This window comes from Lutra lutra, chromosome 7, assembly GCF_902655055.1.
Source record: "Lutra lutra chromosome 7, mLutLut1.2, whole genome shotgun sequence".
NCBI lineage: Eukaryota > Metazoa > Chordata > Mammalia > Carnivora > Mustelidae > Lutra > Lutra lutra.
In genome coordinates, this window is record NC_062284.1 from 44,920,157 (window position 1) to 44,933,661 (window position 13,505).

General features: G+C 52.8%; 2 protein-coding genes across 4 annotated transcripts; one reads left to right on the forward strand and one right to left on the reverse strand.

Moving 5' to 3' along the window:
* Positions 1 to 417: 417 nt before the first annotated feature.
* Positions 418 to 7,386, forward strand: SNX22 (sorting nexin 22). 3 transcript variants are annotated; one of them, XM_047738094.1, is made up of 7 exons: positions 418 to 2,254; positions 2,644 to 2,727; positions 3,129 to 3,233; positions 3,773 to 3,867; positions 4,482 to 4,514; positions 4,749 to 4,816; positions 5,281 to 7,386. In XM_047738094.1, the coding sequence occupies exons 1-7, from the start codon at positions 2,186 to 2,188 to the stop codon at positions 5,400 to 5,402; spliced, it is 576 nt and encodes a 191-aa protein (XP_047594050.1). In that variant the 5' UTR covers positions 418 to 2,185; the 3' UTR covers positions 5,403 to 7,386. The 3 variants fall into 3 exon arrangements, with proteins under 3 accessions (XP_047594050.1, XP_047594051.1, XP_047594052.1); XM_047738095.1 differs by lacking the exon at positions 4,482 to 4,514; XM_047738096.1 differs by lacking the exon at positions 2,644 to 2,727.
* On the reverse strand, positions 5,844 to 11,722 carry PPIB (peptidylprolyl isomerase B). The gene is made up of 5 exons (XM_047738093.1): positions 11,496 to 11,722; positions 10,631 to 10,744; positions 8,960 to 9,053; positions 6,722 to 6,906; positions 5,844 to 6,186 (listed from the first exon to the last, which is right to left on the reverse strand). Exons 1-5 carry the CDS (start codon positions 11,628 to 11,630, stop codon positions 6,064 to 6,066), a joined length of 651 nt encoding a protein of 216 aa, XP_047594049.1. The 5' UTR covers positions 11,631 to 11,722; the 3' UTR covers positions 5,844 to 6,063.
* Positions 11,723 to 13,505: the final 1,783 nt, after the last annotated feature.

Sequence of the window (13,505 nt, forward strand, 5' to 3'; positions counted from 1 at the left end):
AGTATCTCCTACATTCTTGGCACCATGGCAGCAAACTCTGACAAGACCAGGTCCCTGGCCCGATGGCAATGAAAGCCTGGGGCAAAGTCGGGAGAACCAGGGAGGCACACAAAAACCAAACATTATATAATGGAAGACAGGGTGATAGGATAGTGGTCAGGTAAGTGGTCAGGAAGGAAGGTCTCTTTGAGGAGGTTTAAGGCTAAGAATTGCAATTTTTAGGCTAAGCCCACCAGGTAGGTAAGGAGTCAGGGAAGAGTGTTCCAGGGAGAGAAAACAGCAAGCGCAAAGGCCCTGAGGCAGGAAAGAACTTGTTGGATTTGAAGAACTGGAAGGTCACTGTGGCTGGAGCTGGTACATGAAGAGGAAGGAGAGGAAATGAGATGAGAGATGGAGGCAGGGCTGGGTCACTGAGAACTCTGTAGACTGTGGTAGGGAGGGTGGGTTTTGTTCTCAGTATAACGGGAAGCCTTCTGAAGGCTTGAAACAATGCCTTGATGGTGGTTTGTTCTAATTAGAGAATGGACCTTATATGAGAAAGGGAGGCAAGGAAAAACAGGGAGGTCCATTAGGAAATGTAGCTATTTTCTGGGTGGTAGGATCAGAGACAGAGGGCGGTCATTAGGACAGGTGACCAAGAAGTTTAGAGGTCCTAGGGTCCTGGGAGAGGATTCCCTGGTAAGTAGACACAGAGAACAGGGTCTCTGAGTGATGGTGCTCCAAAGTGCAAGGGAAGAAATGAAACCCCACCACTTCTGTTCATAATGGGTCATTTCCCTTGCGGGAAGTTTCAGCTTCCTGATTCTGGGGCTCTTGTGTGATGGAATTTGGGAGAAGAACGTGTGGTACATAATATTGGTGAGACCTGCTTGCTCCCTTTGGGGTCATCCTCTCAGCCTCTCTCTGAGAGCAGAGTTGAGGGTGGGGGGTGGGGGGAGACTTTCTGCTCCAGCTGAGATGCCCCTCTGCACTAGCAGGGGAGGAAGTGAGTCAGTGGTCCCCCAATCACCAGCCTCCACCCCTAAGACAGGTGCTCTTGCTTCCTCCTTCCCACCACAAGTCCTCCAGCCTGCCCAGACCTTTGTTGGGAGAAGTCAGAGGAGTCCTGAATGGGACTCTGCTGAATGGGACAGCTCCCTTAGGGCTGAAGTGTAGGGCGCTCCGTGGGGGAGCAAAGGCCCTTTTTAGCCCAAGGGTGAGAGATTTCTGGATTAAATCCTGCCCCATACCCAGGAAGGCCTTGTCTGAGGGGATGAGCAAGAACAGCCTAGTGCTCTCTCTCACAGTCCCTCTTCCCTGTCTGTTGCCCTGTACAAAGACACCACCCACCTCTGCCTTCAGGACAAGCCCACAAGCTGTCATCTTCTCAACACCTGCTCTGCTGAGGGCTTAACAGGGATCATCTAAGTTTTTATACACTCTCCTGAGGGAGCCCTATAATCCCAATTTTGTAGATGAGAACAGGTCTACACAGTTCAGGAAAGCCAAGCTATCTGTCCCCCAAAGCAGAGCCCAGGGCCCAAAACTGCTTCTTCCCGGCAAATTGGACCTGAAGCAGATTGGGGCTGAAAGATAAATGAATGGATGAAAAAAATAAATGAATGTAAGGGCTCATGGATGCTGGGAGAGGCAGACATCAAAGCCAGATTGTCCAAGCCTTCCCAGGTGAGGTCTTGTTCCCAGGGTCCAGGTGAAAAGTGGCGGGAAGGGGATGAGGGGCAGCCTGGTCCCGGGAATGGGTGTGAGGACGCAAAAAACATCCTTGATTGGCCCCCAAGGTAGGCGCCAAGGTTTGGGCCTTGCATCCCTCCCTGTCCAGCGTCCACAGACCCTAGTCGTTACTAGGCGCTCAATAAAGTGTAGATGAAATTTTGGCTCATCAGAATTCCTGGCAGTCAGCGGCTACTCAGTAAATATTGACAATTGATAATTGTCCGATGAAGGGTCCCCACCTGCGGCCCACTAGGCTCAGGGGGCGGTGCTTGGTCCCCGCCTTCTACGCGCGGTGCCTAATCGGCCCCTCGCAGGACCCGGCAGCGCGAGGGAACGCCCGGGGCGGGGCCAATTTGGGGCGGGGCCTGACCGAGGGGGCGGGCCCAGGCCAGGCCCGCTGGGGTCTGCGGTTTGAGCTGGGACGGGTCTTGCTTGCTGCTTCCCGCTCGGAGGGGCTGGAGCCGGGGTGCGGATGCTGGAAGTTCACATCCCGTCGGTGGGACCCGAGGATCCCAGGCAGAGCCCAGAGAAAGGCCACATGGTGAGCAGGGACACTGGCTGGGAAGGGGTATGGGACCCGCGGCGTTTCCCCGCGCCACGCGTAGTGGGGATCCCGCGCCCGGGCTGGAGCATCCGAGCGCGGCGGGTCAGGCGGTCCAGAGACCGCCAGCCGAGGGTCTCGGGCCGCTTGGATTTGGCAGCTCTGTGGACGACGGTCTGGGTTCACGGGGGACTGCACGTAGCAGAGGGGCGGGTGCATTCTCCCCATCTCCCCAAGTGTGTGGGCAGCGTGGGAGGGTCCCCGGAGATTGGCGGGGCTCCTAGGCCGCTTTGTGCCTTTGAGCGCGGGAGGGTGGGTGAGTTACGGCCGCGGGTCCTGTTGACCCGCTGGGCCTCACGCGCACCTGGCCGCCCGCCCGCGCCCGCCAGGTGTTCCGAGTGGAAGTGCTGTGCCGCGGGCGCAGGCACATCGTGCAGAGGCGCTACAGCGAGTTCCACGCGCTGCACAAGCGGGTGAGGTTGCGCCGCCGACCGACCGACCCCGGCCCGGCTCCTATCCAGCTCCTGGGAGACGGGCGGACGAACTGCGGCCCCAGCCTCTGCCACCCACATTACCCCGCTCCCTCTGGTCCTGGGCACAGACCTCCCTTCGGGCCTCGGAGTGGACGCAGAGGGGCAGGGCCCAACTTGTACCGTCACTGCCAATCGCGTGGCGGGCCATCCCTCGGGCGTTTGGGGCGGGGGGATGGGGGAAGACTGGGTCCTGTCCCAACCATCACTCACTACGGTCTGTCCCGGGGTAGAGCCTGAAGTCTGGAAGTGGGGGCAGGGAGGACCGGGGGAGACTCTTGGGCGCAGTGAGCTTGAGGGCTCAAGCAGAATGCTGTGATGGCACCGCGGTAACCTCCTGGCAGATCAAGAAACTGTACAAAGTGCCCGACTTCCCCTCAAAACGCCTGCCTAACTGGAGGAGCAGAGGATTGGAGCAGCGGCGGCAGGGCTTGGAGGCCTATATCCAGGTGTGCAGGGGGCTCGCTCTGTTAACCCCCAGCCTGCTGGACCAGTGGTGTGGACCGGGGTGGGAGGGTGGTGTGCGGGTACACACCACAGGGAGTGAAGGGGACCCACTCTCCAGCATGCTGTGTACGACCCCAAGCCTCAATTTTCTGAACAGTCATGGGTCCAAACAGCTCTCTCTGTGTTGAGAGAACAGGATGAGGTAACACAGAGGCAGGTGGTTTCTGCTCAATGAAAGCTAGTTCTTGCTTTCCTCCAGGGTGAGAGCCTGGGCTACCGTTAATACTGAGGATTTGGGTGGGGACCCTTCTCCCTCTTCCCCACACAGTGATGTCAGATTCCAGGCCACGTTGGCTTCCTGGGCTTAGGACCTATGGAGTCACCCAAGGCCCAGTGCTCAAAAGGTACCCGAGCTTGGTTTAATGCTCTGCTCGTTCTTGAAATTCTTGGTCATTTTAGAACCCCCACCCCCTCCATTTTGCACTGGGCTCTGTATGTTACACAGCAGGGTCTGATTACAGGTTCCCTCTGATCCCTCCAGGGTGTCCTGTACCTGAACCAGGATGTGCCCAAGGAGTTACTGGAATTCCTGAATCTTCGGCACTTCCCCGCACACTCTAAGGCCAGCAGCTGGGGGTGAGTGCCTCTGGGGTCCATGGCCAGGCAAGAGAGAGGGGCCCCAGAGCTGGGGGCACAGGGTCTCTTTGCAGCAAGCAGGTGAAGAAAGGTTTTACTTATTTATTATTTTTAGATTATTTATTTCAGAGAGAGTATGAGAGGGGAGGTCAGAGGGAGGAGCTGACTCCCGGTAGAGATGGGAGCTGGAAGCCCCACTTGAAGGCAGGGATCATGACCCCAACCAAAGGCAGTTGCTTAACCAACTGAGCCACCCAGGTGCGCCTTATTATTTATCTTTGAGGAAAGGTTATAGAGGCCAAGTCCTTTTTCTTCTTACAGCTGTCAGGCATGGGCCTGTTTCTTCTTTGAGACGTGACCTCCCTCATTAGCTTTCTTGGGGGGGTGGGGAATAGAGTGGCTATTTTCTGGACAGTCTTGGTTGCCCCAGCCACCTCCGGAACTGAGCTTGTTACAAATAGAAGCAGTGGTCCCCTGGGAGGCGAAGTGCTGGGCTTGCGTGTCTCCACCCCTTCCTCACGCGCGCGCCTGCCTCCCCCCTAACCCCCCCCCCCCCCCCCCCCCCCCCCCCCCCCCCCCGCCACCGCAGTTCACAGTGCGTCTCCTCTTTTCAGAGCCCTGGGGGAGTTCCTGCCTAACGACAGCAGGCAAGTCAAAGCCCCTGCCGCCCCCTAGTGGCCGTGCGCCAGGAGGCGGCCTGAGGCTGTCGGGCCTATCTTCCCAACTGCGGACTCCCCTCCACCCCACCCCACCCCCGCCCCCAACCACCATCCTGGTTTCTGTTGATGCCTCCTGAACCCACTTACAACCCACCTTTTCCTTTTGGGATCCCTAGTCTCTCCCCTGCCTCTCCCTCACTGTTCTGGACTCTTCCCTCCTAGCTCCCAGCTGCACCACCGGCCTGTCATCAGCTTCTACACGGATCCCTACATTTGCAGCCCATCCTCAGGTGAGGGGTGGGGGCTCAGACCTATAATCTGCTTGTACGGCCTAGATGCCAGGATGGGAATCCAGGGTGAACCTGCCATTTTCAGCTCAGGACTTCAAGGCAGCATCTTGGGCCTACTGCCTGCCTTTGGGGCCATACCTGTCTTGCTGCTGCTGTGGCCTGCTTTGTTTTCCTCGAGAAAGCAGACGTGGGGAGATAAACTTGGCACTCCTGGTCTCCATTCCTCACCAGCCTGGCTTTACCAAGCTAATATGAACAGAATGTAAGCAGGACATGCCAAGGCCTCATTTGGGATGGCCAGCTTTTCTAGGGCCTTGGCAGGGACCTCTATTCCTGAGGAGGGGGCTGAGCCTATGGGTTCAGGAGCTCACGAGCCTACGTAACTACAGACCTGAGGCCAGGCCGGCCCTTCATCTTTTCTTCCCTTCCAGTCCCCTTGCTCCTATTTTCTTTCTGTCCCACAGAGCCTCTGCCCAATGTGGTGGTGAATGGCGTACTCCAGGGCCTCTACGGCTTCAGCAACAGGCCAGCTGAAGCTCAGCCAGAGGCATCTTGTCATCCTGCTCCTTTGCCAACGATGCCCTGACCAGCCCAGAGGCCTATGGGCCACCTGCCAGGACAGGCACATGCCTCAGTGTATGTGCCCCCTTCTCAGAGGAGGCGGGGTCCCTCCTGGCCCAGACCCAGGACTTACCCACCCTAGGTGTCAGGGCAGGGACAACAGGGGATAAGGAATAAAGGGAGAAGTCCATTTAGAGGCAGGCAATGAAAAGGAAGAGGTGTATTTCTTCCCCTATACCAGAAGAGGGCAGGGGACAAAAAGTGGCACCTTAATGGCAAAGGTTAGAAGCAAGGAGCAAAAAGTTTCTGGTTGCTATTTGTGAGTAGTTATCTGGGAAGGAGGGTTCAGACCAGAGCCCCCGAACAGGGGACAGCACCCCCTGCCACAGGATCCCAGACATTCTGGGACAGGGACTTCAGCAGCTGTCGCAGGCTCAAGAATCCAGCCCACACAGTGATTATAAAAAAAAAAAAACATTTTTTTTTAATTGGTCAGCATTGGTAGGACTTTGTTACAAAACCAGGCCGGTAGGTAGGCCTGCGGAATGTTCGGGGAGGGGTCCACTCTGTCAGAGGCCAGCACTGGGGCCAGTGCAGCACGGAACCCTGCGGCAGCCGGTCTCCACCCAGGGGAAGGCAACAGGGCCGCACAGATGGTGGCTCAAAGGGAAGAGGTCCTGGGGGCCCTACTCCTTGGCGATGGCGAAGGGCTTCTCCACCTCGATCTTGCCACAGTCTGCAATCGTCACATCCTTCAGGGGCTTGTCCCGACTGTCGGTCTTGGTGCTCTCCACCTTCCGTACTACCTCCTGGGAAGGTAGAGCAGAGCTGAGTCAGGAGGTCCACCCCTCAAAGGAGAAAAGCCCCAGAATCTGGCCAGGAAAATCTGCCCCCATGGGACAAAGAGCAGGCAAACCTTGGGGCCCCCCAAATCGTAATGGAATCCTAGCCGGGGAGAGCCTAGCTATAACATGAGAGTAGTTTTAATCCTCTGCAGCGGGACTAGACAGAGCTAAGGGAGAAGAGGAGGAGGGTGGCTGGGGAGTGGGTACCCAGTGGCCTCTCCGGGATGATAGTGTGTTCGGCTGGGTTCTGCACAACAGGGGGTAGTGCCAGCCTCTCAATGAGCAAGTGAAATAGAGGCTCCTGTCCCTGTGCAGGCCACAAAAATTGAGAACTTGGGGGCAGAGACACATAGGGTAGTTCCTGATTCCCTCCAGATTTGGACATAGGAACACTGGCAATTTATGGGTCCCTACTGGGAAAGGGATAAACTACATGGTGTAGTTTTCCCCATTTCCTGGGAAAGGCCACCCAGGTTTAGCCCCTGTCCCCCAAACTCACCATGCCTTCCAGAACTTTGCCGAACACCACGTGCTTGCCATCTAGCCAGGCTGTCTTAACCGTTGTGATAAAGAATTGGGAGCCATTGGTGTCTTTGCCTGCATTGGCCATGCTCACCCAGCCAGGCCCGTAGTGTTTCAGCTTGAAGTTCTCATCGGGGAAGCGTTCACCATAGATGCTCTTTCCTGGGAAGAAAGAGTAGAGCAAGGAGCTGAGCTGGCCCAAATCAAGCACATCTTTGGGGTGAGGATTCCAGGGACTCAACCTGTCTTTGGTCAGGCCAGGCTCCAGTGGATTAGAAGGACATAAAAGCTGTTCACTTCCTTCCCTCTGGTCTCAGAGCCAAACCATGCTGACAGACCAAGTGGGGCATGAGGCCAGACTGATTTAGTGAACAGCTTATTCCATTGGTTACTTTGAGAACATAACTGAGTGGCTTTTAAATAAGGCAAAGATCAACAGCTACTCTTGGCGATGGCCGGAGAGGTCTGCCACAGGAACTGAAGTACTCTGGTATAGAGAGGTGCTTTGCAGAAGCAAAGAAAAGGACAGCTGTGGCTGATCAGCTTTTCTTTCTCACAACACAGAAGATAACGGAGATGAGTGGGGAGGGGCTGCCACTTGGGTTCTGGATAATCAAGTGCCTCTTACCACTGAACACAAAATAAAAGCTGGGTGTTGATGTGTATAGTGTGTCTATCCACAAAGGATCTGAGGCCCAGGTACATGACGAAGGGAGCTGGGCAGACCCTGACACCATTTCAGAAATCCTCATACCTAAGTTCCCAGAGCTGCTTTCAGGAGAAATCCTGCCCCCTACTTTCTCCCTGTCTCCTCTCAGGAGATTCACAGTGTGCATTAGTGACTATAGGTCCTGGAAAAACCCAGTAACGAGCTTCATTTAGTTTTACCCAACATCTTTCAAACTCATGTACAAAACCTGTACCTATTTGTGGCAACTCCTGGGTCAAGTGCTGGCTCAGAGTCTCCTCTCCATGAGAGTCTTCCTTGTAAATCTCCGGCACCTGCAGGGTTTCTGCCAGAAACCCCCCACAGCTCCCTCCATGGCTCTGATCACTTTCCTAACTCATATGGAAGAACTCTTCGTTTTAAACTCAATATAGTTCATCATTTTTCCCTCCAGACTTCAGTTATTCTTTTGACAACTTTTCCTTTGCCCACTGTCCATGCAGCTCCCACCTGCATTATCTACTCGTCCTTCCTCTCCTGCCACCCCCACTGCAGTAGTGACTAATGCTCAGAGTGGGAACGGTGTACGCCGGAGAACAGTCACGAGCAGTTTACACACAGAAACACGGCCCCATTATCCTCCCTCAAACTCCTTTGTGCCTAGGTCTTCCTCCTGTTCAAGCTCTCCGTGGATCCTCCCTCCACAGAGGACAAGGCCAGGCTCCCGGGCCTGGCCACAGCCCAGCATGGGCTCCCCGTGTGATGCGTGCTCTCCATCTCCGAACCCTACCTTCAGCCAAGCTCCTGCACAGAACAGCAGTGGGTTCATCTTAGCCCCGCCTCTTTGTCCAATTTCTCCCCGACCAGGACCCTGCCCAGATACTCCCTCACAAGCAAGAGGACACTACTGACTAGCTTGGCCGGAACGACTCTTCTGCTTGCCAGCACCTGGCAGTGGCTGACTTACCACGTGCCAGGCAGCTACCCTGCAGCACCCCAGCTCTTCCCACTCTACACAAGAGGAAGGTGAAGCTCAGAGGACTCACTTGCCTGAGGTCACAAAGCACGAGGACAGCAGACCTCACCCAAATGTGTCTGACCCCAAGCATACAGTGCTTTGTATGGCGTCTGCTCCGTCTCAGGCACTGTTGCCGATGGCCATCACTCACATTCCGTACTGTTCCATAGCTTCCATGTCCTGTTCCCCTGGCTCCTCCCACCTAGACGGTGAACAACCCAGCAAGAGCCTGACCTAGAGTCACTGACCCACGTGTTTCACTTTGCTCCCCACCCCCAGGGGGTACCTCAAGAAAAGTCACCAAGGCTGTGGGCCCTGACCGGCAGGGGTGAGAGCCACACGACCCCCCACCACTCTTCCCCTTTGTCCTGGGGTCCCTGTACAAAGAAGGCCACAGCTGGTCCCCATGCGGGTGCTAGTCCTGCTTCTGGAGCTGGGAGAGGAGGAGGCTCGTCTGCCCAGCACAATCCAGCCCTCCCAGCTTAAAGGCTGCACCAAGAGAGCCTGGTGCCCAGAGGGCCCGAGGTTACCTCCAGTGCCATCTCCCCGGGTAAAGTCTCCACCCTGGATCATGAAGTCCTTGATCACACGATGGAATTTGCTGTTTTTGTAGCCAAATCCTTTCTAAAAAAGGGAAGGAGAAGGTGAGAGGTGGCATGTGACACCAGGCAGATACTAGACCCTCCATGAACCCAGCCCACAGCTCCACCTCCCAAAGAGACACCACTGACCAGATTCATCATTCAACGTGCCAAGTGAGCAGTGACCAACAGGCCAGGCACACAGCACACAGATCCAGGAGAGGCTAAGACTGCACACTCCTCAGCCTTTATACAATTCTACTTCACATGTCTCCACCTTTCCCCCCTCATTTTCCTCTAATTTTAAGAACAGATGCAAGATGGGCCAAAAAACAACAGTTACCTGCTGAGTCACTGCAGGGTTGGAATACAGACATTTTTTCCTTTGGTAATTTTTTATTCTGATTCCAGTATATTAAGATACCCCATTATATTAGTTTCAGGTGTACAATACAGTGACTAACAATGCTATACATCACTCAGTGCTCATCCTGGTAAATGTACTCTTTTTTTTTTTTAATATTTTGCAGCAGTCCTTTTTTCTTTTCTAAGATTTTTATTTATTTATTTGACAGAGAGAGAGCGTGTGATCACAAGTAGGCAGAAAGGCAGGCAGAGAGAGAGGGGGAAGCAGGCTCCCCCGCTGAGCAGAGAACCCGATGTGGGGCTCAATCCCAGGATGCTGAGATCATGACCTGAGCTAAAGGCAGAGGCTTAACCCACTGAGCCACCCAGGTGCCCCTTGGTAAGTGTATTCTTTTTTTTTTTTTTTAAAGATTTATTTATTTGACAGAGAGAGATCACAAGCAGGCAGAGAGGCAGGAGGAAGCAGGCTCCCTGCTGAGCAGAGAGCCCGATGCGGGACTCGATCCCAGGACTCCAAGATCATGACCTGAGCTGAAGGCAGCGGCTTAACCCACTGAGCCACCCAGGTGCCCGGTAAGTGTATTCTTTTTTTTTTTTTTTTTTTTTTTTGGTAAGTGTATTCTTAATCCCCACCACCTGTTTGTTCTCTAGAGTTAAGAGGAATACAAACTTTCTTAAACAGGGCACTCCTGTTTCTTTAAAAACCTGGGAAGCTCTGGGCCCCTTACCCTTAAGAGAAAGTTCTGGTGCACAGGCCACAAACTAGTTTCCACAGATATGTTTTCCTTGATTACTGCAATGTCTTAAATTTTTTTTTTGTCTGGGAGCCTGGGTGGCTCAGTTGTTAAGCATCTGCCTTCAGCTCGGGTCATGATACCAGGGTCCTGGGATGAAGCCCCATATCAGGCTCCCTGCTCAATGGGGAGCCTGCTTCTCCCTCTCCCACTCCTCCTGCTTGTGTTCCCTCTCTCACTGTATCTCTAACAAATAAATAAATCTTAAAAAAAAAAAAAAACTTAAAAAAAATTTTTTTCTCAAAAAAAAAAAAAAAAAAAAATCCATATTTCTGGATTTAGTTTAAAACCTCCAGAAGATACGACAATACCAGGTTCCTAGAGCCGCAGGACAGCAGTCAGCTGCTGGTACTCGGTGAGGGTTACCGCTGTAGATGGGCCACTCTCTGCACTTCAGTTCGCTGCCAGCTTTACGTGCCAACTTCACTTGAGTTCAACTACCTCTGTTCCAGCCACTTACCTCTCCCGTGGCTAGGGCCACAAAATTATCCACTGTTTTTGGAACTGTCTTTCCAAAGAGACCAATGACTACCCGGCCTATATCTTCATCTCCAATTCGCAGATCAAAGTACACCTGAGGAAGAAGACCATTTCAAACTCAGCCTTTCTGAAGGGGTCTTGCCAGAGAAGCCAGGGCCCAAGAAGCTACCGTGAAGGTCGTACAGAAAAGAGCCCTATCTTGAGAACAGTGGTTCTGAACCGGATTACGGTGGTAACAAAAACCCTATGAGAATGTAATTAAGGCTCCAGACACTTCTCCCAGAAAATGTCTGTTTGCACTCCCTTTAGACTATAGGGTAGCAAACAACCTTTAGTCTACATAAATGAGCGCAGATTCTAGAAATAATCATCAAAAAACCGTAGAGGGGAATTTAACTTAGCATCATGCAAGTCTGAACGAGACTGCTGTGCTTCGTAATTCCAAGTGGGTAACATCTGGCTGGAGTAAAGAAAAGGATTCACAGTTTGCCAGACGTGATCCTTGACTATTTTCCCAGCGCTGAACGGTATTCGCAAAGACTGCTCTGAGGCTGACAGTGTCAGCCCCGGCTGCACATGCCGGGCGCCCACTCCTGGGTCAAAGCAGGGGCTGGTGTGTCGGGGAGGGCCGGGCAGTCTCTGGTCTGAATGAGCAGAAAAGCCCGGACGCCACGAGACCACAGCCAGGAACCTAGGCAGGGCCTGAGCCAAAGCCAAGGACGCCCAAGCCTGAGCTCCGGGAGCTTATATATGCCTCGGACACCGGTGACTTGCGGCTGCGAGGCCAGAACGCCGGCGACGGGGGGTGGGCTTCGCCAGGCAGGTCAGAAGAGGGGAGGACGGACCTTGACGGTGACTTTGGGCCCCTTCTTCTTCTCGTCGGCCGTGGAGGGTCCTGGCAACAGCAGGAAGAAGACGGACCCCACGATGAGGGCGGCGGCAAAGAGGACCTTCATGTTCCGCTCAGAGAGGCGCAGCATCCACCGGCAAAGAGAGCGCGGCCCCGGCAGCCAAGGGCCGGAAGAGGGTGGGGACGCGTCGGCGAGAGCACCGGCGCCACCACCGAGAGCGACTGAGGGGGGAAACCGGGGCTCCTGCCAGTCTCCTGGCAGGAGGTCTTCCCTATTTTCCCCCTCTGGATTGGCGCCGGGTAGTAGGGCCTTGCGGGGGGCGTGGCCCGGCTCGCCAGCAGGGCCGGCCAAGACGCGGGCTCGTGGGTGGCTGCCACGTTTCTGTGGCCCCATTGGGTCCCCACCTCGCCAGGGCCCACCAACAGGAAGAGGATCCCGGAAGGCAGCACCGCCCCGAAGAGCACGCGGATTGGGTCTCTGAGGAGACTACAAACCCCAGCATGCAGAGCGGCCACTCCCGTGACCAGCCTTGCCTTCGCGGAGGGAAGTTGTCTGGAGGGTTAGTTATGTTAGAAGGGCCGGGGACTGGAAGGAAAGAAGGTTTGATATTTTCCCACTTGGGCCAGTCAAGCATTAGCCACCACTAGCTTGGGTTTAAGTATGGTAGCTTCCCAGGGGCGCCTGGGTGGCTCAGTGGGTTAAAGCCTCTGCCTTCGGCTGAGGTCATGGTCCCAGTGTCCTGGGATCGAGCCCCACATCGGCTCTCTGCTCAGCAGGGAACCTGCCTCCTCCTCTCTCTCTCTGCCTGCCTCTCTGCCTACTTGTGATCTCTGTCAAATAAATAAATAAAGTCTTTAAAAAAAAAAAAAGTATTGTAGCTTCCCAAAATTCGGAGCATACTTCTGCTAACCCAGATTTTTACTTTATACTGCGCCTTCTACTTGTCTTGCTTCAGAACCTTTCCTTTTTGACTTAGTCCCTGTCACTTTAGTACCTGTTTTCTCTGGTTTTAGTGTGCTTATTGCTGTATGTATGAGTCAGAGCACACTATTTTTGTATACTCTGGTTCTTAACTTCCTTTCTTTACCTATTTTTCCAGGTAAACTGTTTGGTTTTGTTTTGTTTTGAAGTAGGCTCCACACCCAGCATAGAGCCCAATACAGGCTTGGACTTCCGACCCTGAGATCAAGACCTGAGCTGAGATCAAGAGTAAGACACTCACCTGACTGAGCTACCCAGGCGCTGCCAACTAACCACTTTTTTTTGAGCAACGAACTGTGTTGCATGTGTTGCACTTTTGTGTACATCTCCCCCAACACTCCTGCAGGGCTAAGTGTCCAACAAATATTGATTGCAATAGCATCATTAACAGGGAGGTGGAAAATCATAGATATATGATTATATATATAATCTTATATATATATATATATATATATATATATATATATATATATATATATATATGAAATGACCTCAGGTTCAGTTTTCTTGACACCTCCAGGTCAGGGATAGTTGTCAGATGCTCTCACACTTGATCCTCTCTACCACATACATACTTTATCACTGGGAGTCTCACCCAGAAAAATAAAATTTTTATTTCTAAATAAATTTCTAAATTTAATAATCTAATAATTAAATTTAATAATCTAAATTATTAACTAATTAATAATCTATAATTATAATAAATAATCTATAATTAAAATAATCTAAATTTAATAATCTGGGATTATTATAAATTTAATAATCCGGGATCTAAATAAATGTCTAAATTTCTACACATCTTTCTAAAATTTAGACCTATGACATTATTAAATGTCTTTAAACCAGTTTTCAAAGATTAATTGGGAAATTCTAGGTCTTCACAGCCTGAATTATAGGTAGGAATTGTTCTGTTTCAATTAGCTGAACCTGCAATTTGGTCTCTTTATGAGGTCTGGGCCAAGCTGGAATTTATGCATGGCTGCTGGCATTAACTTGTCCTTGCTAACGCCAAGTTCAATGTGG